The sequence below is a fragment of the Mus caroli genome, unplaced genomic scaffold, assembly GCF_978045245.1.
Source record: "Mus caroli unplaced genomic scaffold, Mus_caroli_1 scaffold_13, whole genome shotgun sequence".
Classification (NCBI taxonomy): domain Eukaryota; kingdom Metazoa; phylum Chordata; class Mammalia; order Rodentia; family Muridae; genus Mus; species Mus caroli.
In genome coordinates this window covers 54,123,168-54,149,705 of record NW_028227268.1, presented here as the reverse complement: position 1 = coordinate 54,149,705, position 26,538 = coordinate 54,123,168, and the positions used below count along the sequence as shown (strand labels likewise).

Below are 26,538 nucleotides of genomic sequence, written 5' to 3'. Positions count from 1 at the left end.
TTCTTGAAATGCAGAAGTCAGTCGAGTTATTATCTGACCCTTGCCTCCTTACCCCAAACCCAGCTGGCTGACACCAAGAAGAAAGTGGACGACGACCTGGGGACAATTGAGAGTTTGGAGGAAGCCAAAAAGAAGCTGCTCAAGGATGTGGAGGCGCTGAGCCAGCGGCTGGAGGAGAAGGTCCTGGCGTATGACAAGCTGGAGAAGACCAAGAACCGGCTGCAACAGGAACTGGATGACCTGACGGTGGACCTGGACCACCAGCGCCAGATCGTCTCCAACTTGGAGAAGAAACAGAAAAAGTTCGACCAGGTGAGGGGTTGCCTGGTGTCCCCGGCCCTTAGGCTTCCCATCCTGACAAGGCTCACTTGGGTTTTGGATTTGGTTTAAGACAACCTTTTCTTATTTAAATGCAATACATATTTATACAGTGTTCAGAATGCATAAAAAGGAAGTGTGTGGGGGGCGCCTATGAGTCCTGCACAGGGTTCTTAGGACGAGCACAGTCTCAGGCTTGACAATGTCTCATTTGGGAACATGTGTGTCTGTATGATGTGCTGTGGACAGGACCCAAGTGTCAACCTAAAATTCATTCATGTTTCACATAAGCCTGTACTTACAGCCTGTACAACGTTTTGTGTTTTGACTGTGACCTATCCTATGAGGGCAGATTGGAATTTTCCAGTTGTGGCACTGTTGGCTCTCAGAGAGCCTTGGGGACATATGGATGGATGGTCAGCCTGCTCAGTGAGTGGCGTTTTCACTGTGCTCTGCTCTCACACAGCTGTTGGCAGAAGAGAAGGGCATCTCTGCTCGCTATGCAGAAGAGCGGGACCGGGCTGAAGCCGAGGCCAGAGAGAAAGAAACCAAAGCGCTCTCCCTGGCGCGGGCCCTTGAGGAGGCCTTGGAGGCGAAGGAGGAATTCGAGAGGCAGAACAAGCAGCTTCGAGCAGACATGGAAGACCTGATGAGCTCTAAAGACGATGTGGGGAAGAACGTAAGTCACCTGTAGTTGCAAGGGACAGAAAGGGCCTGGGACACAGGCCCAGAGCAGAGCCAACTCGAGCCCTGTCCTGGAGGCAGATAGGCAGATCTGTTCTCATTCACCTGGGCCAAGATACATGTGGAAATCTGCAGATATGTCCATGTGCCGTGCACATGGCCAATGCCCTTGAGAGCAGAAGAGGGCATTGGCTCCCTGGGGCGAGACTTACAGGTGGTTGTGAGCTGCCGTGTGGGCTGCAAATTGAAACCAGGTCCCCCAGAAGGGCACTCAGTGTTCTCTACCACCGAGACAATCTCCCCAGACCCCAGATGTGGGGTTCTTGCAGCAACCCTAGCAGGTAGCCAGATGCTGAACCTTACCCTGGCTTTCCTGGCCCAGTTCATCCTGTCAGGCACCTCTCAACATGGGCATCTACAATATCAGTGGTTGCAAACCCAGATATTCCAAGATCCCCTGGGAAAAAGAGGTTTGTGGGAACTGAAGCACATTTCTTCCACTCCTTACCCAGCCAGCCTTCCCTGTGAGACCTGAGTGCTGGCCTTCAGGGTGTGGGCAGTTGTTAGACGTGCAGTTTAGAGATTTCTGTGTGCTCGCACGGGCATGCCTTCTCCAGAGTCCCCGTGCTAGTTCCTCACCCTGCACCCTCCCTTAGTGTCTGACCAGCAGAGAGCTGCAGAGTAAATCCGGACCTGCAAATCAAAGATGACGTTCCCCTGGGCTCTTCTCCTAGCTTGCATTATTTTGGGGTTTTGAGACAGAGCTTCTCTGTGTAACAGCCCTGGAACTCACTTTGTAGACCAGCCAGCGCTGGCCTTGAACTCACAGAGCCCACCAGCCTCTGCATCGCCGTGCCCTGCTTCTCCTGTTGTTACCACATGCCCTTTGTAGCCAAGACCTGTTTTGTTGGTTTTGAGAAGTGTGGAAACAACCATAAAGAGGTGTGGTCTGCATGGATGGAAGCCATCTGACCATATCATAGGTGATGGAAGACCACCCTCATCCTGCCGGGCCTTCTGCGTACAGCTCCATGGCCAAGAAGAGCATAGCCAGGATAGAGCCAACCATGTAAAAGTGAAGAGAAGACTGTAGTGGTTCTATAGTCATTTTCTCCAGTCACCAACACTCTCACACTCATGGTGACTGCTGAGTTACCAAACACTACTTAGCAAATGGACCTTCCTAAGTTCTGCGGCTTGCCCCTGCCAAGCTAATAATACATAGGTCTACTTCAGGAGGTCAGGCGGTTAGTTGGGATAGGAGGTAGAGGACCTCAGTACACTGCCATTCTCAGAAGGCTCATCTTGGTGGAGACTGTGTTCAGAGAAAGGTAGACCTCATGGCCAGGCCCTGCTTTTCAGACTGCCTCTGTAGCAGGCTGCTCGCGAGCCTTCCCATTGTGAGGGATCTCTTCTGAGGCTCACACAGCAGGCGCTGTGACTGTGCGTTAGCTTCAGAGCTCTGTCACGTCACAAGAGTGGGGTGATTAAAACACGTGTGACCACAGAACTGCGAGATTAGGTCACATCTCTGCTCACCAGCCCTGACGCTTCCTTGCCTTAGGTCCACGAGCTTGAGAAATCCAAGCGAGCCTTGGAGCAGCAGGTGGAGGAGATGCGGACCCAGCTGGAGGAGCTGGAGGACGAGCTGCAGGCCACTGAGGACGCCAAGCTCCGCCTGGAAGTCAACATGCAGGCCATGAAGGCCCAGTTTGAGAGGGACCTGCAAACCCGAGATGAGCAGAATGAAGAAAAGAAGCGGCTGCTGCTTAAGCAGGTGAGCAGAGGGAGGCTCGGCCGTGCCCTGGGAAGCAGTAGCAGGAGGGAAGGCTGAGTCTGGCAGGAAGTGAGTTAGATAGTCTCTCTCCTACTTCACTGCTGCCTAGCCAGGCTGTCTGTCCATCAAAGGAAAGCCATGAGAGCACTCAGGGTGTGAGAATAGGGACCCACCTGCCCAGCAGATGGGGGGACACTGCAGATTCCCATCACTCAGATGTCATGGCCTCCTTAAGTCACCCACCCACCCTTAAAGGGCTCCTTAGGAGAGAAAGAAAGGGGTTGAGAGTTAACTTTGTGAGTGTATGGTTGGTTGGTTGGTTTCTTCTCTACGTACTCAAACTCAGAGTGTAATTCCAAGTGCCTGGCTTATATTACATTTTTTAAACCTAAAAAGAATCTCATGATTGGTCTGGAGAGATGGCTCAGTGGTTCAGAGCACTGGCTGCTCTTTCAGAGGTCGTGAGTTCAGTTTCCAGCCCACATGGTGGCTCACAGCCATCTCTAATGGGATCTGATGCCCTCTTCTGGCCTTCAGCTAGGCATGCATGTCATATTAAATATAGACAGAACGCTCAAAATATTTAAGTAAATAGATGTGCGCGCTTTGAAAATGATTTTGGATACTTTGAGTGTCCCTTGGAGCTCATGGAAACCAGTCTTGATTTATATTTAATTTTATTTTACTACTTTTGTTTCAGTAACATTAACTTGATTCATTCTTTATTGTTAACTAGCTTACGCCAAACTTAGTGAGTTAAAGCCACATTTCTGGCGTCCCGTTTCTGTGGGGTGGCCTGGGTTGGGCTGGAGGAGCTGACGCATGCACTCACCCTCCCACCCCCCAGCATGGACAGGAACCTCAGCACTTGTTAGCAGCCTGGCTGAAGGCTGCTCGCATGCCCTGTGGAGGCCACCTGCCCAAGAGCAAAAGGCCCAGGGAAGCCAGCGAGAGCTGTGCCTTTACAGTTCATCCCTCTCGTCCTGTTCTCTAGAAGTGAGTCCCCAAGTCCAGCCCACACATAGGACCTCTTCAAGGACAATTGTCCAAGAATTGGATAGATGTATTTAAAGCACACTGAAGAACCTCAGGGCAGTTTCCATACCTAAAGAGCCTCCTTACCCCAAGCGCAGCAGAGCCAGATCTGCAGCATACAGTCAGGTGCGGAGACTCACCACGGTGGAAGCAACTGTCCTGTCCCTTACCCCTCCTGGTCGTCTGCAGGAGCAGGTGCAACAGATCCATGGTCTCCCTGTGGAGAAGACCCTCCCTTAGGCTTCTTGGTGTCACTCAAAGAGCACCTCCCTTCCCACTTTGCCAGTTCATGACAAGTGACCTATCTGCTCAGAGCCCCCACTGCAAGATCACCTACATGGGAGTTTTTCCTGGATGAATGGAAATGCAGAACAGACCAGGAAGCTCACGGCACAGCTCCCAGTCTGGATAGCTTTAGTTCATTGTTAGTATAGGCATTAGGGTTGGACTGAAATGATAAAGAACCCAGCCCCCTCTCTGCCTCTCCTCTCCCACCCCCCACCCCCCTGCCTCACACAAGGGTACAAGTAACCAGGACTGTGCCATCCTGTCCAGTGGTACAGCTAAAGCGTCAAGAACACCCCAGAATGAGTGGCCATGGGGGATGGGGTGTGTTGCTCTACCCCAGCTCACGTTTGTCTGTGTATCTTCCTCTCCTCCTGTGTGCTGTGTGCTCTAAAGCTTTCCTGTGGCCTCAGCTGCTAGCTTCCCTTTGCTGGTCCATCAAGTGGAGCTTCTGCCTGGTCTGACGCCCAAGACCTGAGCGAGCCTACCTCTGGAGCATGAATCCCAAGCACATAAGTCAGACCTAGCTCCCTCGCTCCAGGACACAGTTAGGGTTAGGGTTAGGCCTGTTCCCCTGGCCTCTGGACTGCTGCCCTGTGCTCCAGGCGTCTTTCCTGTTTGTTAAATCAATATCCTGTGCTTCCTATCTTTCTGACTCAGTCACCTGGACTGTGAGCCTAAGGTCTTCCTTCTTGGGTCCCCTAGTGCTACCAGCAGGCATGGCCTCTCCCATGGGGTGGTTTCCAAGACCTTCTGAACTAAGCCCAGACCTGCTAGTAAGACACAGGGACTTGTTGGTAACAGGGACCTCTGCAAAGTGACAAGCTCCCCTAGCCAAAGTATCAAGAGCCCAGGATAATGTAATCCAACACTGTCCTTCAGGTGCGGGAGCTCGAGGCAGAGCTGGAGGATGAGCGGAAACAGCGGGCACTGGCTGTGGCGTCAAAGAAGAAGATGGAGATAGACCTGAAGGACCTGGAGGCTCAGATCGAGGCTGCAAACAAAGCCCGGGATGAAGTGATCAAGCAGCTTCGCAAACTTCAGGTAGGGATGACAGGGATGTCCCACTTACCTTTGTGGGACAAGGTCACGTGGCCTTACTGGAACCGAGATGAGACTGAAGCTGGGAGACCATGCAGCACCCAACTGTCACCTTGTCACCGAGCCACTGTCATGATGAGGACCAGAGCAGCTGTCCCTTAGGTTACTGGGTTTGCTTTTGAGACAGAGCTGGGGATGGTGGCCAGGAGGAGTGTCCTTGTTGGAATCTGGGCCTGTGCCCCTAAATGCCCTTAGCAACAACTTCACTGTCTAGCTCTCTCTCCAAAGGGAAGTGGTGTCCCTTTCCTCCTGCACTGCTGGGAATGTAATTTTCAGACAGCTGCAAGCATCACTTCTGCTACCCAGATGATACGGTTCTCTAGCCTCTCTGAGAAGAGGAGAAATATGCATGATAAAGTACAGTGTGGGCTGACCCTGCTCTTCCTGGCTGGTGTAGGCACTGATGGGAAAGGAAAGGGGTGTAAACTGTGACCAAAACTTCAGAAAAATCTTTCCTTTAACTTCATAACTCTACATCTTCATGCATCCATTCAACAGCTATCTTAGCCATGGCAGGGCTGTGCATGAACAGCCCCAGGATGAAGGAGCCACCTGACAGGAGATGGCAGTGGTGACATTGCTCACAGCTGACACATGCACAGCCGCAGGGTGAAGAGCAGAGGATCCACGTCTTTGCTTTCTCTAAAGCTGGCGAGATGACTGACCTTAGAAGAGCACCTGTTGCTCTTGCCCAGGACCAACCCAGCTTGGGTCCCAGCACCCACTGCATGGTGGCTCTCATGCTGCCCTCTACTGGCCTCCATGGGTACTGCATTCGTGGTTCATCGGCATACAAACTGGCTAAACACACACACACACACATACAAAATTTAAAATTTTTGAAGCTGAATTCAAACTTTTATTTTGACTTGATAATTACAAAAAATATTGCTCATTACAAAAACATAATGCTGAATGTATTTAATACCTGTTTATCAGATATTCCCAGGTCACAGAATCTGTGTCCTCTTTTGCTTTGGGATGCTTATCCTGAGTTGGACTCCCAGCTCTAATCTCACTCTCCGTCCTCCTCAGTCGTGCTCTACCTCATTTCTCCAGTGCCTGTCACTGAAGCTGGAGTTCAGATGCAGCCGGGAGATGTCTGGCCAGCAGGCCACAGAGATCCTCCTGTCTGTTCCCCAGCCCGGGGACTACAGGCTCAGCCAGCTTTTGTGGGTGCTGGGGATCCAAACTTACCCTTCATGTTTGTGTAGCAGCCACGTTAACAGCTCGTCTCTCGCCCTCCAACTATGCTTTTGATTTACTTTCTCTTTTACTGACTAAGTGATGTAGTGACGTAGTTAGGGTTTCTACTGCTGCAAAGAAACACCATGACCAAAAAGCAAGCTGGGGAGGAAAGGGTTTATTCAACTTATACCTCCATATTGCTGTTTTATCATTGAAGTCAGGGCAGGAAGCAGGAAGCAAGCGGTGAAGCAGAGGCCATGGGGGAGTTCTGCTTACTGGCTTGCTCCCATGGCTTGCTCAGCCTTTCCTATAGAACCCAAGATTAAGCCAGGCAGTGGTAGTGCACACCTTTAACCCCAGCACTTGGGAGGTGGGGGCAGGCGAATTTCTGAGTGCTTGGTCTACAGCGTGAGTTCCAGGACAGCCAGAGTTACACAGAGAAACCCTGTCTCGAAAAACCAAAAAAAAAAAAAAACAAAAACAAAAACAAAACAAAAAAACCCAGGGCTACCAGCTTGGGGGGGAGGGGGTTCCCACCCACATGGGTCACTAGTGGAGAAAATGCCCTACAGCCGGATCTTACTGGGCATCCTATATGCACACTACACATTATCTTGTGGTTGGTTTTGTTTTTTTTGTGTGTGTGTGCATAACAGGGATGGGGGCACTGCCACAGCACAGTTGTGAAGTCATTTCTCTCCAGCTTCACATGCAGTGTGAGGCAAGATGGCTGACTTAGAGATGCCAGACTTCCTTTTCCCTTTTGCGTTTATTAAAGCCACTGACTGTCTAAGAGTCTAATGTTTCCAACTCAGAAGGTTTTGTTATTTTAAATTTTTGTTAGGTGGCTTTAGATGCAGAAATGGCTTCATTCTGCTGGACAGGCATATCCAATTGTCCTGACCCAATTCGTTGAGTGTTGTCCTGACTAGATCATCTTGGCAAACTGCTGGTATCTGTTTCTGGGCTTTCAACCCTATTGATCTGTATTCCTGTCCTGTAACCTACCTCACCGTTTGATTAGGTTCTACCACATTTTGAAATTAGAATTAGTAGTTGGTCAAGGTTCATTGTTCTTTTTCTTTTTTGTTTTTTAAGGACTTATTTTATGTATATGAATACACTGTAGCTGTAGAGATGGTTGTGAACCATCGTGTTGTAGCTAGGAATTGACTCAGGACCTCTTCTCTCTCTGGCCCAAAGATTTATGTGAGTACACTATAGCTGTCTTCAGACACACCAGAAGAGGGCATCAGATCTCATTATAGATGGTTGTGAGCCACCATGTGGTTGCTGGGATTTGAACTCAGGACCTTCTGAAGAACAGTCAGTGCTCTTAACCGCTAAGCCATCTCACCAGCCCCATTCATTCTTTTTCAAGATTGGTAATTCTATATGGATTTTAGGATATACATGTGTGTGCGTGTGTGTGTGTGTGTATAAAAATAATCTTGGATTTTTATTTTAATTGTAGCTCAACTTGCCCCATTAATTCCTCTGGTCGTTAATTTCTTGCTATGTATATATATCTTTAATTTCTGTCTGACATTTTGTAGTCTTCAAGTGTATGTGTTCTTCACATCTTTTACGTTTGTTATATATACTTAGATGATTTTGCTTAATTTTGAATGCAGTTTCTGTATATTCATCCACCTTGTATTCTATCAATCTTTTTAAAAAGACTTACTATATATACAGCATTCTGACTGCATGTATTGTGCAGGCCAGAAGATGGCACCATATCTCATTACAAATGGTTGTGAGCCACTGTGTGGTTGCTGGGACCTCTGGAAAAGCAGACAGTGCTCTTGACCTTTGAGCCATCTCTCCAACCCCTGTATCTATCAATCTTGCTGAAGTCATTTACTAGCTGTGGTGGCTTTTTTACTAGAATCCCTTAAGATTTCCTAAGTAAAGATCATGCCATAAACTCACTTTGTTAATTCCTTCCTTCTTGGGTTGGCTTCTTGTTGAATTACCTGGGCTGGACTCTGGACTTGAGGACTAAGTAGAGCCTGAGGTTGGACATCCCTACTTGATGATCTGTCTGTCGGGGGAAACGTACATTAAAGCTTTATTTTCTTCATAGCTGCTTGCATTTTTATAATGAGAAGGTGATCATATCAATGCCACTACTGCAGCTAACTAAGTGATACAGTTGTGTGAATGCATTTGTGCAATAAGACGGAGAATAAAAATCACTCCCTGAAAGGACTTTCTTATTTAACCTCAGGCACAGATGAAGGACTACCAGCGTGAACTAGAAGAGGCTCGCGCATCTAGAGATGAGATTTTTGCTCAATCCAAAGAGAGTGAAAAGAAACTGAAGAGTCTAGAAGCAGAAATTCTGCAGCTGCAAGAGGTATCCTTGCTCTGTCCTTAGAGTCGCTCGGAGACTACAGGGCAATTGTGTTTCATGGCCTTGGTGGTGATTTCAGCTCAGCACCACTGCGAGCGCGTGAGCGAGCGCTCTGGTGCTTGCTGTGCATAGTCTTTTACCTGGCTAACGGCTGATTAGTAAGACAGCCTTCTAGAATGCTCCCCTGAGGGAAAGGGGTGGTCGTCATTTAAGCTATAAGATGGCTGAGGCCTGCCCAGGAAGGGATGTCGTCTCACACAGAAGTGCTGTCCCCTTACAGAAAGAGCCGCACTTTTCACTCATCCTTTACGAAGGTCTCCATCATAAGTAGCAGGCAAGACAGAATCCTACCCAAGTAATAAGGCACCTAGAGTGCATTTCTCTCTATAAATTTTCCAGATTTCCTCAAAAGATGATGACCTGAAACGTTGGCTGGACAACAGCTGTCATGAGAACTCACCAGCACAGGCTACAGCCACCACTGAAACCCTGTCAGTCAGGGGGAGGCTGAGAAATGAAAACTGGACCAGACACGGAGCAGAGCCCAGGCTTAGCCTGAGTGCCAGCTTTTAGTCCTTTCATATTTTCTATTTTATTGTCTTTTATATATTTCCTGTGGGATATTTTTCTCCTTCTATGAGGTGTGTGCATGTTCGTCAGGGAGTGAAACCGGGGCCTGGAGCACACTCACACATGCCCCAGCGCGGTTGATGGCTCCCGTCTCCATACACCGAGACACAGACTCCCTCTAAGGTTTTTTCTCTTCATCCCACAAACCTTGACGCAGGGCGATTTTGCTGTCGCAATGCTGTATTTTTCTTATTTCTATGAATGGCTTCTTTGATCCACAACTAGTTTAAAAGCGTGGCTTGGACTTCCAAACGGGCTCCATTTGTTTTTGGTTGCTCTGTACTGCAGCACACCATGCTCGGCAGCTCCGAGGCCTTGAACGAGCTGTGATCTGCTGTGGCCAGTGTCTCTGTAGGGATGACTGTAGGGAGCATGCAAGGATGGTGGGATACAGCCACTGCACACAAGTGACAGTGAAGCGCTTCCTTGGTGGCCTTTGTTTAATGGGCCTGTAGCACATCTGGCCTCCTTCCTTATAGAGACTGCTGCTTGGTTGTGTGGAAAGCATGAGGGGACTGATGATGGCCAGAGCCTAACTCAGTTTAAACTCATTCAGGAGCTGGCCTCATCCGAGCGAGCCCGCCGACACGCAGAGCAGGAGCGAGATGAGCTGGCTGATGAGATCGCCAACAGCGCCTCTGGAAAGTGAGTCTTCCTCAGCAGCAGGCAAATGGGAAGGGTGGCGTAGAAGCGCTAGCATTCGGCCTACCCTGTGCACAGGCTAGGCACAGTCACCTGACATTGAAGAGTAAGTGGGCTTGCTCATCTCTTCAGGTCTAATTGGATGACAAGAAGTCTGGGCATCCTCAGCCACTGCCTGTCACACATAGGGCCACACACTCACATGCCCATGCACACACATGCGTGTACACCTGTGGCGGTCAGTGCCAATGGCCTTACAGAGTGCACACCCACAGACTGCGCTCACCTGGCACCTGAAGGCCTCCCTTTCAGACTCGCTGGCTTGGCTAGTAGCTTCTTTAATCTTCCTTGGAATTTCTTGGTTTTGTTTTTGTTTTGGGGTTTGTTTGTTTTTAATGATTTCTTTTGACCAATTAAGTTGCTTTCTCCTTGGGAGTGCTAGGACATCACTAGAGTTCATCTAAGATCTTGGCCAAATTCTAGAGGCAGAGTTAAGCACCACAGTGGTTAGTGGTGCTTAACTCAGAGAACAGTGCAGGACCAGGAAGACAGATTTGGGAAGGAAAGAGAACTGTCTGAGGGTGGGGCTTACCCACAGATCAGGGATAAATGCAGGGACTAATCGGGAGCCACACTCACAGTTCTCATCCTATGCTCTGTGCTCGGCCCCTTCCTCGAGCTTAGGTCTGCACTGTTGGATGAGAAGCGGCGCCTGGAAGCGCGGATCGCACAGCTGGAGGAGGAGCTGGAGGAGGAGCAGAGCAACATGGAGCTGCTCAATGACCGCTTCCGCAAGACCACGCTGCAGGTGCCGTGCGGCCGGCCCTGGGGGCAGCAGCATTGCCCCTGCACAGGTTATCTGACCTCCCTCCTCTTGTAGGTGGACACACTGAACACAGAGCTGGCGGCGGAGCGCAGCGCTGCCCAGAAGAGTGACAATGCCCGCCAGCAGCTGGAGCGACAAAACAAGGAGCTGAAGGCCAAGCTGCAGGAGCTGGAGGGGGCAGTCAAGTCCAAATTCAAGGCCACCATCTCAGCCCTGGAAGCCAAGATTGGGCAGCTGGAGGAGCAGCTTGAGCAGGAAGCCAAGTAAGATGTTGCGGGCCATCTCATCACCCAGAAGTAGCCTCGCCCATAGGAACACCCAGTGCAAGGGAATGTGGGAATGCAGGGTGTGTAACCTGCACAGGAGCTAGAAGGTTTTGTGAGCAGTGAGAGACGTGCCTAAGGAGGGGCTGGGGCTCTGCCTGGCCCTGCTGGAAGCCATCATGCTGCCCCGTGACTTCCTAGCACCAGCATCTTTATGGACCCACAGCAGACTTCTGATGACTGCACCCTGTGAGGTGCTCATTTGCAGTATTGCTCAAAATCATTCTCCCCCAGGCAGTTTCCATCACACCAGATGAATCAAAGCACTGCATGGGATGGAATGAGCAGGCGGCTGCAGCAAGTGGTAGCACTCCTACCCACCTCGTTGGGGAGGATGGGACCTGGAAATGCAGCCCCAGTGCTACATCCCTAGCCCTCCCCCAACTCGGCCTGAAGTGTCTCCAGCAAGGCACGGCAGTGAAGCTTTCACTAGCAAGGTTTAAGTCGCCTTACCTGACTCCACGAGACCGAGATCCAGCTAGGAAGGAACAGTTCCTGTCTGCAGGGACTGTCCGTGTTCATCTCCTCTAACCGGGCGCAGTCCCAGGCCAGAGAGTGGTGGTTATTTCACTGTTCCCCACTGGGTGAGGTTTGCTGCTCCCATTGGCTGTAAACGCTTCCTCTGAGACAGTCACTCTATAGACTAGGTGTTTGTTACGTGATAACCATGTCTGTTCCCTATGACTGACATGTATGTGTATACGGCATATGTCACTCACTGTGTGCACAGAAACAAGGCAGTGCTGCCACTGAGGACACGGAAAGGCAGTCCCTGTGTCAGGCTTCTGCCAGTATGTGCCATTTTCTAAAGAAAAACAACTCCAAAAATACTTCCCTGTTTAAAATATAATTAATTTCAAGTTTTAAAACTACTTTGGTCACTTTGGCAGGGAGCGAGCAGCTGCCAACAAACTAGTCCGTCGAACAGAGAAGAAACTGAAAGAAATCTTCATGCAGGTTGAAGACGAGCGTCGGCATGCGGATCAGTATAAGGAGCAGGTAGGAAAAGCCAGGGAAGTGAAGGTCACCACCCCAGGAGTGTTTAAGCAGGCAATCAGAGTTAAGGACACTCTTGGAAACTCTTAATTACGGCATTTCAACACAGGCAGCAGCCTGTGTTCCCCCCAGTTCCAATGGGGAAAGCGAGTCAGTGACGCTTTGAGGTGTGAGCCCTGGGCTGAGTTTTAAAGTTACATTAAGCTTCCTCCACTAAACTGCGTCACAGGCAAGCAAGCTTCTTCCAGTTTCCCTCCTGTGCCTAGAATAATAGTTCTTGGGTACAGTGAGCATCGGGGAACTGGTCAGAGGAAAATTTGGGAAATGGTAAACAGCAGCAGAAACCAGGGACTGTGAAGGGCGTCTGCCCTCATGCATAAACCCCTAATCCCAGAGGCTCAGTATTGAAGGGCTCACTCCAACACGCCTGGGATCCCAGTAGAGCATCGGGATCAAGACCACCTCAGGGCCTTCGCTTCCCTACTTGCCAGTGAAAGACCCACAACGTGAGGACTCCCCCACGTTCTGACTCAGGAAAGGCGACACCCCAAAATCACCCACAAGAAACGATCTTGCTGCAAATTGCAAGAGGATTTTTATTCGAGAGCGTTCTCGGGCCCATGGTCATACACCACGCAGGGGTAGAGGACCATGGCGCCCCGAGTAGCTGAGTAAGGGGGTATTTAAAGGAAGAAACCACAACTCAAGGAGGTGGGAAGGGCGTTGTTGGAAAATACTAAAAATACCAGTTAAGAGTCACAAGGAAGTGCAAAGTCACAAGTGTCAGGTTATCTCTCAAGACAGTTTTTAAGAGCCCCTAACAATCTAAGAGCCCCTAAAGATAGTACATTTGCATTGTAGGTTCCAGTAATGGTCAGGGTGCCGTTCTTTGAATGAACACTCTTTGAACCCAGGAAGCAGATGGGTGGAGGAAGGAATGTCGCTATCTGTTTTATGACCAGCACCTGGAGCACTAAGCCACAAAGGCTACACTCCCAAGCCTGGGCCCAAAAGCCTCGAATTTCGTTTTTAACTTTGCTATACTTTTTTAATACTTCTTCACCAGGCAAGTGACAACTGCACCCAATGAGGCAGTAGCCAGTCCCTGCAAGTTTAGGAACAAAGGAGCCACAGTCAGATTCTGGGGTGTTTTTTTGGTTTTGGTTTTTTGTTTTTTTGTTTTTTGTTTTTTGTTTTTTTTTTTTTTTTGGTTTTTCGAGACAGGGTTTCTCTGCATTCCTGGCTGTCCTGGAACTCACTTTATAGACCAGGCTGGCCTTGAACTCAGAAATCTGCCTGCTTCTGCCTCCCAAGTGCTGGGATTAAAGGTGTGCGCCACCACACCCAGCTCACAGTCATGTTCTTAAGCGGGAGCGCACTGCACTCTCCAGAGTGGCTGTGTGGAACAGCCACGCTTCACGGACAGTATCCTGTCCAGGCTGCTAGCCTTCTGCACAGCCCCATCCGTCCTATGGAGATGGAAAACTAGTCTGGTTTCACAGGAAAGGCAGTTGTGGCTTGCTCTGTAAATACTGGCTTTACTAAGGCAAGGGGAAGCACCTTAGAGCAGCCCTAAAACAAGGGCACTTGTGTGCACGCAAGATGTCACAGAGCAAGCTGACCCTCCAGGTCGTCTGACCCTGGGTTCTGTTTGCTTTTCATTCATGTAATGCCCCAAGATGGAGAAGGCTAACGCCAGGATGAAGCAGCTTAAACGCCAGCTGGAAGAGGCTGAGGAAGAGGCCACACGTGCCAACGCATCTCGGCGTAAACTCCAAAGGGAGCTGGACGACGCCACTGAGGCCAATGAGGGCCTGAGCCGCGAGGTCAGCACTCTCAAGAACAGGCTCAGGTAAGTGCTCGGTGAGCCGTGGAGAGCTGGCAGGCTTCATCTGTGGAAGCTGGAGCCAGTCCTCTGGAATCCCCAGGCAAGATGCAGGACGTTTACAGCAGTGAGCGGGACAAAGCAGACTTTAGAATCCACAGCCTCACTCAAGCAGGGCCAGAAAGGGGACAGCGGTGTTTGAGAGATGGGGCTGTCCCCGTACCTGTCCTCCTTAACCATGCTGGCCCTGCTCACGTGCACTGTGGGGGAGAAACGGTGGGGCCGTGACGCCCCAGACGGGGTAGAAGGACAGTGTAGAGTGAGCCTTGTTTAGAACCCAGCAGCCTCACGTTCCTGTGCATTTCTCTTTCCCAGGCGGGGCGGTCCAATCAGCTTTTCTTCAAGCCGATCTGGCCGGCGCCAGCTGCACATTGAGGGGGCATCGCTAGAGCTGTCAGATGACGACACAGAAAGTAAGACCAGTGATGTCAATGACACACAGCCACCCCAATCTGAATAGGCACAGGAGGTCATAGGTGATGCTGAGGACAGGCCAGAACTCATCCCAGCACCAGTCTGCTTGAGCCCTGCACTCACTGCTCGGGAATGGCAAGCTCCCAGATTCCTTCCAGGAAAGTCAACTGTGTCTTAAGGCTTTGCGGCCTGCGCAGACTATATCCTGCTTCAGACTAGGTACAATTGCCCCTTTTTATATATACACCTCCACAACACATGCGTATTAAACAGATTGTCTCATCGTTGCATCTATTTTCCATGTATTCATCAAGAGACCATTTTATGACACATTAAGAAGAAAGAACCTTTTTGAAACAAACTCCAGGCCCTTTGTTGCCAGTGGCTGGGCCTGAGGGTTGCCCCCGGACTGTGCTCAGCTGCTCTGCATGCCCTGTCCTACTGACAGGTACCTACCTTAGTTCTGTGTTCATGTGGCCCTGACCCTTCCTTCAACCACACCTGTTCTCTTAGAACATTGTGAACCTAACCTGCACTTGTGTCTCTCATTTCCTGTGAATAGTGATCACTGTCTCCGTGAGCAAACTGGGAGAGGGGCTTTGGCGGCTTAGGGGTGGGTTTGGATTGGGGAAGCAGCATCCATTTGGGGTTCTCCTGCCCATCTCCCAAAGGGTGACCCTGCCCCTCAAATTTATGGTGTCCCCACCATCTCAATGTGAATAGTCTCAGAGCTCTGTGCACAGAGAGGACAGTGGCCACAACATATAAGGTGCCCCGGGTGGCAGCCATCACAGTAACTTCCAGGTGGTCTCCTGAGTGTCTGGCTTGATGATGCCCTCAATTCAGGAGTGAGCCTCTGTGACCCTTGGGGTGCTCGCAGAAGGCCTCTCGCCAAGCAGTCAAGCCCTCTTGCAAATTCAGCCACTGCTTTGAGCCCAAAACGGGAATATTAGTTTTGTGTCGGAGGTGTGTTCCAAGTTTGTCAATGAGGCTATAGCCTCAAGAAGATGCCATCTGCCTGAATGTTGACATGCCAGCGGGCGTGTGACCCTTCATTTTCCCCTTTCCCTTCCTTTGGACAGTGTTACAATGAACACTTAGCATTCTGTTTTTGGTTGATAGTTGAGCAAACTGACATTACAGAAAGTGCCTTAGACACTACAGTACTAAGACAATGTTAAATATATTATTTGCCTCTATAACAACTTAATGTATTAAGTTCTGACTGTGCTTCATATCATGTACCTCTCTAGTGAAGTAGATAAGCAAACATTCAGTGACAGCAAATCAGTGTTAATGACAAGCCCCGACCGTGGCGATGTGCTGGAAAACACGGACCTTTTGGGTTAAAAGCTTTAACATCTGTGAGGAAGAACTGGTCACATGGGTTTGGAATCTTTGATTTCCCCTGTATGAATTGTACTGGCTGTTGACCACCAGACACCTGACTGCAAATATCTTTTCTTGTACTCCCATATTTCTAGACAATGATTTTTGTAAGACAATAAATTTATTCATTATAGATATTTGCGCCTGCTCTGTTTACTTGGAGGAAAAAGCACCCGTTGAGAACAAACAGACCTCAATAAACAAGAATAATCATGTGACCATGGACTCTGCTTCCGCACCTTCTGTTCTTGGTTTCCCATCTGTGGCCTGACTGGAGGGGGAATCACGCACCTGAACCAAGCACACCAGGGTGGGGGTCTCCCAAAAACAGCAAACGGCCAACACCTGAAGGCAGGGGACAATGTACAAGTGTTTGGCCCGGTCACTGAAGACTAGACTAGGTTAGACCATTTTTAAGGAAACCCAAAAGTTTGGGATGGCGTGTTTGTACCAGAGAAGTGGGAAACAAACGGGAGGAGCCGCTGCACCGGCTCCCCACCAGCAACCTTGCTGGTATCTACTGTCTGGGATTGTAAAGAAACCCCAGGGAAGCATGAAGTGAGCACACACACCCTAGGTGTATTTAGGCCTCTTACAACACAAGGGCGTAGGAAACCCATCCTGGCCATGGGAGAAGAAGGGTGGTTGGTGGGACAGAGATCCAGGCAGGCTTCACCTCTGGGGCCGTATCCTAGAACTTGGATGTAGAAGCCTGTTTTTCTCAATCATTCTTCCCTCCTGTGCAGCCTGACTGGCATGTCAGCTTCTCAACAATTCAGCCTGCCAGGAGAAACAGACTCTGTGGACCAAGACCAGTTCCTGATTCCACAAAGATGCTAAGTTGAAGGAACCATTGATCGCTAAACAATTCCTCCCTCTGTAGTCAAATTACAAAGTCTCTCCTGGACAAGGCATGGATACTCACTGTAACCACAGCACTGAACCTGATTCCTGGCTTGATGGCAGGCTTCCAACCAACATCCTGACACCAGGAAGACTCCAGGGCCTCTGCTGCTCATCCGTTTCCTCCATGGCCTGAACATTAGCTAAGATGTCCTTCTAGCCAACAGCACTGTCGCTCTGGTTTGACTGACCCACAGTTGGGCCCAATACTACTGATGGACAGATGTTAAATACAAAGGAAAAACACTAGAAAGCAAGCTTCCCTGTCTCAGGCTTGCTCCCACCTCCCATACAAAAACAAATCAGAATGGCTATACATTAGACTCTGAAAGAGAAAACTGATGGCTTCTCTCCCCACAGCCGCAGCAGGTCTGAGAAGAAAGCCTGTGGACTAGGCGGTTAAGAGCACTGACTGCTCTTTCGAAGGTCCTGAGTTCAAATCCCAGCAACCACATAATGGCTCACAAGCATCCTTAATGAGATTGGACGCCCTCTTCTGACGACAGCTACAGTGAACTTATATATAATAATAAGTATATATAAAAAAGCCAGCAAGCCTGTGGCCACATCACCCCCATGGCTGGGTCCCTCTGCTTCCCTACCTTCCTAAGACAGTAAGAGCAGTCTCCAGCCTTCACTAAAAGGCTGTCCTAGCTCAGCTACAGGCCAGACCCTACAGTCTACTCCTGCCCAGTGACACAGCTGTCAGGAATGTGACATGGAGCTATGGAAGGGTATGTTTACCTCACAGTGCTGGTCAATACTAGCTACCTATGGGCTGGATATTACATTCCCTATGTGTTATACCAAGTAGGGAGCCCAGATCCTTCAAGCCCTATGAGGCTGGAAATTCAGTCTAACTCATTACAGTGGTGTGGCCGCCTTCATTTGTTTTCAAAGTACAACCAATGAGTTTCATTCCAACTGACTGAGATGATACAGATGGTGTAGATCCTAAAATGCCTGAAATCTCACACCTCAGTCAGTCAGTAGGTGGCTGTCACTGCCTGACTCACGGCAGAATGGCTGTCAGCCACTCGGGAGAAAGTTCTGGAGATGAGAGTGAGATGTGCCTTTCAGGAATCACACCACCACAGCACAGGATGCCGACTCTACTTGGGAAAATAGGAAGACGGCAACCCTGGGTCAGGAGAGTAGCTCAGAACGCAGGCCCCTGACAGTCAGGTCCTTCCAGGCCATCTCTCCTCCTCCTCATGGTGTATCAACTGTGATACACTTACAAGTGCCAGGTGGTAAGCCAGCCACGCCTTTAACCCTAGCCCTGGGGAAGCCAGGGCGATGGACCTATCGAGAACTCTTTCTGCAGACATTCAAAGCTTTCAGTCATATTAGAAGTACATGGGAGCTGGAGAGATGGCTCGGTGGTCCAAAACCCTTTTCTGGCCTCCACGGGCACCAGGCACGTATATGATGCACATACAGACATGCAGGCTGAATACCTCCACACAGAAAGTAACAGCATTTTAGTAAAGGTCTAGGAGATAAGCATTTTACTGTTCAGTGGTGAAGGGGAATCTTCTAACGGTGCTGTCTCAGGCTCTGCAAAATGGCTCCCTCATGAGTCCAGAGCCAGGAGACACATGAGAAGCTGTTTTGGTACTCCCTGAGGTGGCAGGTGGCTCAGAGCAGCCACACAGCCTGCCTCTCAGCATAGGTCTCAGGCCAACGTGCACAGTAACAATGTTATTACTATGACTTTTCTTTGGGCAACCTTGGCAACAGTTTTCAAATCTGGAGAGTAAGTCCCACTCACTACACACTCTGCAGCCCTGGATTAGTTGTTTTAAACTGAACGAGTTGCTGCTTCAAAGTTTTCTTCTCACTGACTACATCAGCACCCTGCCTATTCCATGCCCTGCCATCAGACACTGGGGTTTACTGTATTTTACTATCATGGAGTAGTATCCCCAAAGCAAACTTTTATAGCCTTACACTATAAGGCTGGATTAAGACATGGAGAGTAAGCCGGGCGTGGTGGCGCACGCCTTTAATCCCAGCACTCGGGAGGCAGAGGCAGGCGGATTTCTGAGTTCGAGGCCAGCCTGGTCTACAGAGGGAGTTCCAGGACAGCCAGGGCTATACAGAGAAACCCTGTCTCGAAAAACCAAAAAAAAAAAAAAAAGACATGGAGAGTAAACACCATAAAATGAGTGACTTAAAAGATCAATAGCACTTCCCTATCACGCAGGAGTCAGTAATATTATCTTTTTCCTAGCTCCAATCTCTAGTGCAGCAAGCAGCGGGGCTTGCCGCTGAACCTCTCTCATTCCTCTCATGGGTGGCATTTCCTCAGGCCCTCTGCCAGCCCAGCAGTGAGCCCTGCCCTCGCAGGCATCCCCACGACCACAATCCAGGCAGGACTCTACCTCCTGCATGTTAGTGGAGACGGCAGTCAAGTATGCCACCTGCTTAAACTTCAGTGCGCTTGGTCATGTCTGCCTCCGGGAAGGAAGGCTGACAAGGAAAGGCGAGCAGAAATCCTGTGGGTGCAGAGGGACAGCGGAACAAATCATCATAAACAGCACAAACTCCATCCGGTCCCCCAACATAAGCGCTAACAGACTGTTGTTTCTGTAGGTGCCTCTTCAAGCCAGGCACAGTGAACTGCAGCTATCAAGCTCAGGGGTCAGGAGGCTGAGGCAGGAGGGATGCCTCGGGTCCGTACCACACAGCGAATTGCTAATCCTCCCATTTGAGAGGAGAGCACAACAGAAAAAGATAATAGTCCTATGGCCAGTCCTGGCCTTGCTCTGAGCTGTCCTTTCTGCAAACAGGGGCAAGTGCCCGCCCCACCCCTGGCCCCACAATAGATATTGAGGCTCTCAGCTGACTTAGTAGTTTCTAGTTATTCTGAGCCAAGAAGTGGGACCCTGTCTTCTACTTGTTGAGGAAGACACTGAGTGGGATTGGGGGAGTGTGGATTAGCACTTCCAAGAGGGAAGGCTTCCACAGAACCAACAGACCAAGCTCATCAAATTCTTGGTCCGGAGGATTCAATAACAGCTGGCCACAGGCACCCCCCAGGAGAACAGGCACTGGGGCAACTATATTAGAGGCAAGAGTCAGACCAGCAAGATAAAGTCGCCTGAACCATCATCCGTCTCACAGGGTGCTAAAGAAGAGCCCTCACAAACAGCGTCCACATGGGTCACATGGAGAGGGCTACTACAAACATGTTAAAGACAGGACTGACTGGACATCTTCCCAGCAAGAGACAGAAAGTATGTGTAACACGCTGCTGTGTTGGCAGCCCTGGACCCAAAGCAACAGCAGCTTCCCTATCTACCCCCATCACGAGCCCACGAGCAGCAGCGGACAGAGCAGGCTGGGTACGAAACCTCTGAAGATCTGAGAAATCCCTTGAGGCCAGAGTCGGGGGGCTCAGCCTCACCCGAGTCCACCAAAGGAGTCTAAGTGCTTAGTATCTTTTAGGTCTTGGGTCTGCTAACTGCTCAAACTCTGATCTATCCATCCTTCCAAAATGGTGAGTCAGGGTAGACCATCTTCTACTATTCAGAGCACACATGGCTACCAGTGCCTCCTGGTCAGTCAGCCTAGGACAAAATCTCTAACTACAAACTATAAAGAGGTTGCTGTCATGTGTTAACAGAAAGTTAAAGGTTATCTTGTTTCCTAGTCATTTAGGAATCTGATTTCCTTAACTTTGCTTTTGCTCACTTGGTTTTGTTCTTGTTTTATGGTTTGGTTTGGGGGTGAGGGTGGAGATGGGGTCGCTATACATACTTCTGGCGGTCCTGGACCTCACTATGTAGAACAGGCTAGCCTTGAACTTGAACTCAGAAATCCACCTGCCTATACACCACACTCAGCACACTTGTAGTTTTAAGCCATAAGTATGCTGCTGTAAGCAGGCAGGGTTCAGAACACAAGGCACTCATACACACCCCATTGTAGTTTCTTCAACATGGCAGCTGCAACTTTGCTACCAAACACCAGGACTTTCTCTCACTTGCTGACATCAACCCAGGGAAAGAAGTGTGAGGACAGCCCACACCCATGCAATGTCTCTAACTGCAGCACTTCCAGCAAACAATGTCCTATGCAGTGCAAACGGAAGAGCCGTGCCTGGGCCCACGAAGGTACACCATGGCGAGCCCACCAGTCCTGCCATCCTGTGGGGTCTGGGCCATTCTCAGGCTGCCCCTGGGAATGGTACAAGATGAGAAACACGTGACTACAGTTTCTCCTGTGGTCTCAATCTTATCATTTCCTACCTGTTCTCCATCACATCCATGTGGGAGAAGAGACACTGAACTCCTCCATGTAGTCTTTTCTCATGGGACAGCAGGAACCAAATAAAGCAACCTCAACCCCTTTTTTTTTCTGTGAAATTTATTGTTTCCACATTAAAAGATTTTTTTGGAGGGAAGTATCTTCTTTTAACCACATGATGATCCTATACAGCTGCCCAGAGTAGGACACCATCGTAAGTCATTAATTAACATGCCATATGAGTCTGAATAAATAAAAGCTACAAAGCCCAAGTTATATACAAATATCTTAGGCAATAATGTTTACAAACCTATGTACAATAAAACAAATGTAAACAGTAAGTGCAGCATGAGAATAATCATAGGGTGCAAGGGACAAACACCTAGCCAGTCTGCCCCCGAGAGCTGGCACTAGCCAGCCCCAGAATCAGGCCCCTCAACCCTTCCCAATGCAACTGGATGGACCTTCAGAGGAGAAAACAAAAATGCTCTGAGAGATGTCATTGAACTGAGGGCCTAGAATGCTGGCGAGGAGATTGCCACCTGCCTCCTGAGTCTGAGGACAGAGGAGAAGGCAACACAGAGGCTCGGCCCTGAAGTGCCCATGTCCCAGCTGCCCCTGCCTCCTGCAGCTCAGACAGGTATCTCGCTGCTTTGAGAAACAAGCAATGGAATGGACTGCTTACATAAAGTCAGAAGGTACAGACAGTGTTCCATAATTCAGAGATGTTCCTGACTCTGACAGAAACAGGCCTGAACTGCAGGGGTGAGGCTAGGGGACACATGATTGTGAGCACTGAAGATGCTTGGCAGAAGCTTAGAAGGTCTTATCAACCTGATTGAGGGGAAACTTCTAGAAGATCTGCAATGTCCTAAACACAACTAAATCCTATCAGCACAGCAAAGATGGGGGCTATGAGGCAGATGTGATGAATGGGTACTTCCACATCCAGTGATCGAGTAATACACGTATGTATCACTTGTGACCCACAAAAGTGCAATCATGTGAAACCAACGGCACTACGGCGAGAAGAGAAAATAGCCAGTATTGATATCGCGCAGAGTCCTGGGGCTGGGCAGGGCCCAGCAGCCGCCACTGCATGCAGCCTGCCCTCTGCCAGCGGTGAAGAGGCGGACAGAGGGGCACAGGGCTGGACCCAGGCACCGAGGGACGAGGCGTAGGTGTCCTGGGCTGCTGGAAGAGGGCAGGGGCCCCACCTGGAAGCCGGGCACTCACACACTGAGAGGCAGCATACCCGGTGCTGACGATGGGCGTGAGGAGCCCAGCCCAGGAGGAGGAGGAGCTGGATCAAAGCCATTTACTGCCCTGTGGGGTGACCAGAATAGCAAGGGAAGAAAAAAAGAAAAAGAGACTCATTTAAAATCATTCTACACATAGGAAACTTAGCTGCTTTCTATAACTAGTCCTCTTCCTTACCCACAGTAGGATCACAGCTATTCAAAGCACTGGAGAATGGCTTGTTCTCAATGCTGGGGTACTAAGACCATGTACACCTTTCTAGGCAACTTTGCCATATGGGCCACCATAAACAAATTCTGATTTTCTTTTTAACCACTAAAAAGTCTCAGAGAGCTCATTAAATAATTATACAACAAACAATGAAATATAAATACTACTATTAAGAATATATTCTACAGTACTTTTAATAGGAACATATTCAGAATGTATTTAATGATATAAGGAAAAAGGGGCAAGCTAGCTAAACTGCCTATGTTCAGTGTTTATTTAAAAGAAAAGAGTGGGGCGGTAGTGGTGCACGCCTTTAATCCCAGCACTCGGCAGGCAAAGGCAGGCAGAGCTCTGTGAGTTCAAGGACATCTACAGAGAGTTCCAGGATAGCCAGGACTTCATGGAGAAACCCTGTCTCAAAAAAAAAAAAAACAAAACAAAGAAAAAAACAGAACAAACCCCTCCCAAAAAAAGAAAGAAAATGCAAGCAGTGTACAGCCTAGGTTCTATTCTATTCTAGCCTTTTACACAGACACTATGATCTATGTAGTTAAGTCTAGAATGAATATAGATGCATACACATATGTAAACATATAATGTATGGACTATATATACATATTATATATACACATATATAATCATCTATATCATAGAAGAAAATTTTAACAAAATGTATTCTCTGAGTTGCAGATAAATTTTACTGGTTTATAATTTATTATGGTATAAATCTATTCCAATATCAGTTTCTCAAGGTGAAAAGAATTAATGCTTAGCAAGCAAAGCTAGATGAGAAAATTTTGTTTCTTAAACACAGCAACCCAGTTCCACAGAAGGGCCAGCATTCAGGCACACCCAGCAAGTGGAGGGCACCCCAACCCACCCACCAGCATGCAGTCACAGGAAGCCAGGGGAGGAGGAAGGAGAGGGCAAGACACAGACCTCAGGAGGCAGCTCTGCCTTTCTAGTCTAAGACACTTGGTAGGAGAATCCATCCCATTAGTGACTCTGAGGGGCCACAATGCATCATTCTTGCCCAACACTGTCCCCCACTTGCTGCAGAAGGATTCAAGGACCTGAATACAGACTCACATGGAGAGACATTCTCTAAAAAGTAAGCCATATATATTCCCTGCAAAGACCACTGGTTCATAAGCAGTCGCCAATGGCAACACAGAAACAGACATGGAGAGGAACTTGACAACTACCAGGAAACAGAGTTCATGTTTCAAAAAAAACAAAACAAAACAAAAAGTTCATGTTTTAAGAGACTGAACACAGCCCATACTTGAAATCTGCATTAATCCACACACAGAAACCAACAGCAGCAGGATACATCCTACTCCAGCCCCTAGCCTCATTCCTTGTCCTACTTCCGTGCTCGGCAGCAGGGTTCTCTCTTCTTTCACAAGAGCTACAGGCCTGGTTCCTCCTGGTCTCGGGCACTCTGTCTGCCTGCCCGTGTGGTGCCTGCCTCACAACCCCACCTGTCACTTGCCTGTACAGACCTTGAGCAGCTTTTGATGCTCTCGACCACCAGAGGAAGAACTACTTAGGAGACCTAGTATCTGGCACACAAACCTCCATTCCTGTCCTCAACTACATTACAGAATACCCCCAACTCAGACAGGGGCACACTGTAGGTTGCCAAGAGTTTGTCATATGTTCTGCTGGAGTATGCAAAAGCAGCAGCCACAAGGATAGTCCCTCACACAGAAATGGTACAGGACTAAATTAAATGCACTTTTAAAGTAGGATCAAGTTCGTCTCCACTGTTAAAGAGGGAAACAAACCAAGAAAAGATCCAATCATTAGCCCAGGTTCATCCACTGAGCTGTTAGTGAGTTGTTCAGCTCCAGCTGCCTCCAGGCGTCCTACCTCTTCTCGGCCTCTAGTCACAAGCCACTCAGAAGCCCTCAGTGAACAACCAGTTCCATGCCCCAGTACATATGAGCTCTAGTAGAAAGCCAGTAACATCTCTGTGTGAATAGGAGAACTTGGCAGTGGGCTGAGCAGAGGCTCTCACCTAGCACTTCTCTTCTGAATCAAGAAGTAAGAAGTTAAAACCAGAAGAATAGAAAGCTGGTCTCCAGAAGTGTTTTTGGTCTGGAGAGGTCCTTCCAGGAAACTAAATTCATTCAATGAGAAAGATTTCCAAAAGAAGAACAACCTTTGAATATACCAGATGCAAATGTGAAGAAATAAATGCCCAGAATTAAATGAAAGGCACAGGCAAGGATGGAGACAGCACTAGGAATCAAATATGCAAAAAAAAAAAAAAAAAAAAAAGCTCCAGACATGTAATTCATGAATTTATACCCCAAGTCTAGCTAAGGTAAAACTGACCGCCGGGCGTTGGTGGCGCCCGCCTTTAATCCCAGCACTCAGGAGGCAGAGGCAGGTGGATTTCTGAGTTCGAGGCCAGCCTGATCTACAAAGTGAGTTCCAGGACAGCCAGGGCTACACAGAGAAACCCTGTCTCGGGTGGGGGGTGGGGGGGGACCTGACTGCAAATCCAGAAAGATGCTCTAGCAACAGAAACTGCACCTTCTCAGCCAGTCAGGAGGGCAGTCTACCATCTAACAACACAAAGAGCAAAGCTCGGCCTGTCAGAGCAGAAAAGGAGTACCTGTGAATGCAGTAGGAAGAGGGCAGCCAGAGCCCATTCTCCCTGTGCATAAACAGAGGCTGGAGCACTTCCAGGCAGCTCCAGGCCTCTAGCCAGGCTACAGCAACAGTTCAGAAAGAGAAGGGCGAGTCTACACATCTCCCATTTACCATCCCAGTTCAATGTGGAGACCAAAGCATAGGGAGAGAGAGTTCACTATCTTCAGCTTCTTGAAAGGAGAGAACAGAAGCAAATTCAAGGCAGGAGGCGATCATCCCCATGAAGGCAGTGAGATAAGATCCTGGAACTGCCTCCACCCCTCAACTCAAACTTCATCCTGCCACAGGGAGACTCAGCCACCCAGACCACTATGCTTAGCTTTTGCTAAAGTGGTGTCTCACCCTGCTGCCAAGCTGGCCTAAACTCCTGAGCTCAAGCCCCTTCCACCTCAGCCCTCAACTAGCTGAGAGCACAGGCACTCAACTCCTGATGGGCTATTGTTCTACAGAGCAGCAACAGTGTGTGTGATCAAGTCACAGCAATGGCAATCAAGTCAAACAGGGTCTTGAGAGCTTATTCATGGGCTAAGAGTTGGTTAAAGCTGAGTCCACCCCATGCAGTTAGTAAAACCAGTTTGTTAATGTGTCTTCCACCACACAGCATGATTAAGACAGAGAAGAAAGCACAGCAAACAAATTGAGTTACCCATGAACAACGTGGGAAATATGACTTTTTCTTGCCTAATAAAAAAAAGGAAAAATCATTAAACAGCAATACAAACACTATTTTCACATCATGCCCTGAAATGAACCCACCACACCTACCTACTTACGACCCAGAAAAACCTGACTTGTTTGCCCACAATTTGCACCATGTGCAAGTAACACAAATGAAACCAAGAAAATAAAATGTTTTAGAGCAAATTCAAGTAACACACAAACTGCATATCCTCAAGAATAGAAAGAGGATCAGTGGTGGAGTAACGAGGGCGACCAGGCACAACAGCCTGCATCTGAGGGGCTGAGAGAAATCCCAGAAGACAAACTCCTAGTTATAAGAAGTCCTCATATAATCAGAATCTGCAAAAGTACTTGTGACTCATATAAGGCCAGTGCCCTGTGAAGACTGTGAGCAACATGAAGTGCACATGCTCACAACCACCTGCCTGTCAGGCTCCGGGCACACTAGTAAGCTGCTGCGATGGAGCTACAGACACACCTGTCAGGAGCAAAGGGCAAGCAAGACCAGCACCACAGCCACAGCCAAGGTTTTAGGATGGGTCTTTTCACATGCTAAAGTCCCAAGCCACACTTCTAATTTCTACAGAGACTGGCTTTCCTTTAACATGCCAGAGTTGATAATGTATCTAGGAACCAGGCTGTTTGCCCTTTCCTCTTAGAGCTGAAACCTAACATCCTGGCTGTTATCTAGTCAACACATGAGAGAGATTAGGG

General features: G+C 48.9%; 2 protein-coding genes across 10 annotated transcripts in view; one reads left to right on the top strand and one right to left on the bottom strand.

Annotated features, from left to right (window-relative positions):
- Positions 1-16,070, top strand: part of Myh10 (myosin heavy chain 10) — a 128,765-nt gene extending 112,695 nt beyond the window's left edge. For both annotated transcript variants that reach the window (XM_085829910.1, XM_085829909.1), the window contains 11 exons: positions 64-312; positions 785-997; positions 2,567-2,779; positions 4,982-5,143; positions 8,622-8,750; positions 9,934-10,022; positions 10,704-10,827; positions 10,900-11,108; positions 12,059-12,167; positions 13,844-14,016; positions 14,365-16,070. In XM_085829910.1, coding sequence (XP_085686036.1) covers positions 64-312; positions 785-997; positions 2,567-2,779; positions 4,982-5,143; positions 8,622-8,750; positions 9,934-10,022; positions 10,704-10,827; positions 10,900-11,108; positions 12,059-12,167; positions 13,844-14,016; positions 14,365-14,509 — 1,815 coding nt within the window. In that variant the 3' untranslated portion in view covers positions 14,510-16,070. The remainder of the gene's footprint in view (positions 1-63; positions 313-784; positions 998-2,566; positions 2,780-4,981; positions 5,144-8,621; positions 8,751-9,933; positions 10,023-10,703; positions 10,828-10,899; positions 11,109-12,058; positions 12,168-13,843; positions 14,017-14,364) is intronic.
- Positions 16,071-21,098: 5,028 nt separating this feature from the next.
- Positions 21,099-26,538, bottom strand: part of Ndel1 (nudE neurodevelopment protein 1 like 1) — a 46,119-nt gene continuing 40,679 nt past the window's right edge. For 4 of the 8 annotated variants that reach the window (XM_085829907.1, XM_085829904.1, XM_085829906.1 and 1 more), the window contains exon 9: positions 24,942-25,824. In XM_085829907.1, the coding sequence (XP_085686033.1) occupies positions 25,722-25,824 (103 nt within the window). In that variant the 3' untranslated portion in view covers positions 24,942-25,721. Of the gene's footprint in view, positions 22,336-24,941; positions 25,825-26,538 lie in introns of those variants that run through there. The other 4 variants (XM_021176324.3, XM_085829908.1, XM_021176321.3 and 1 more) reach the window with 4 other exon arrangements.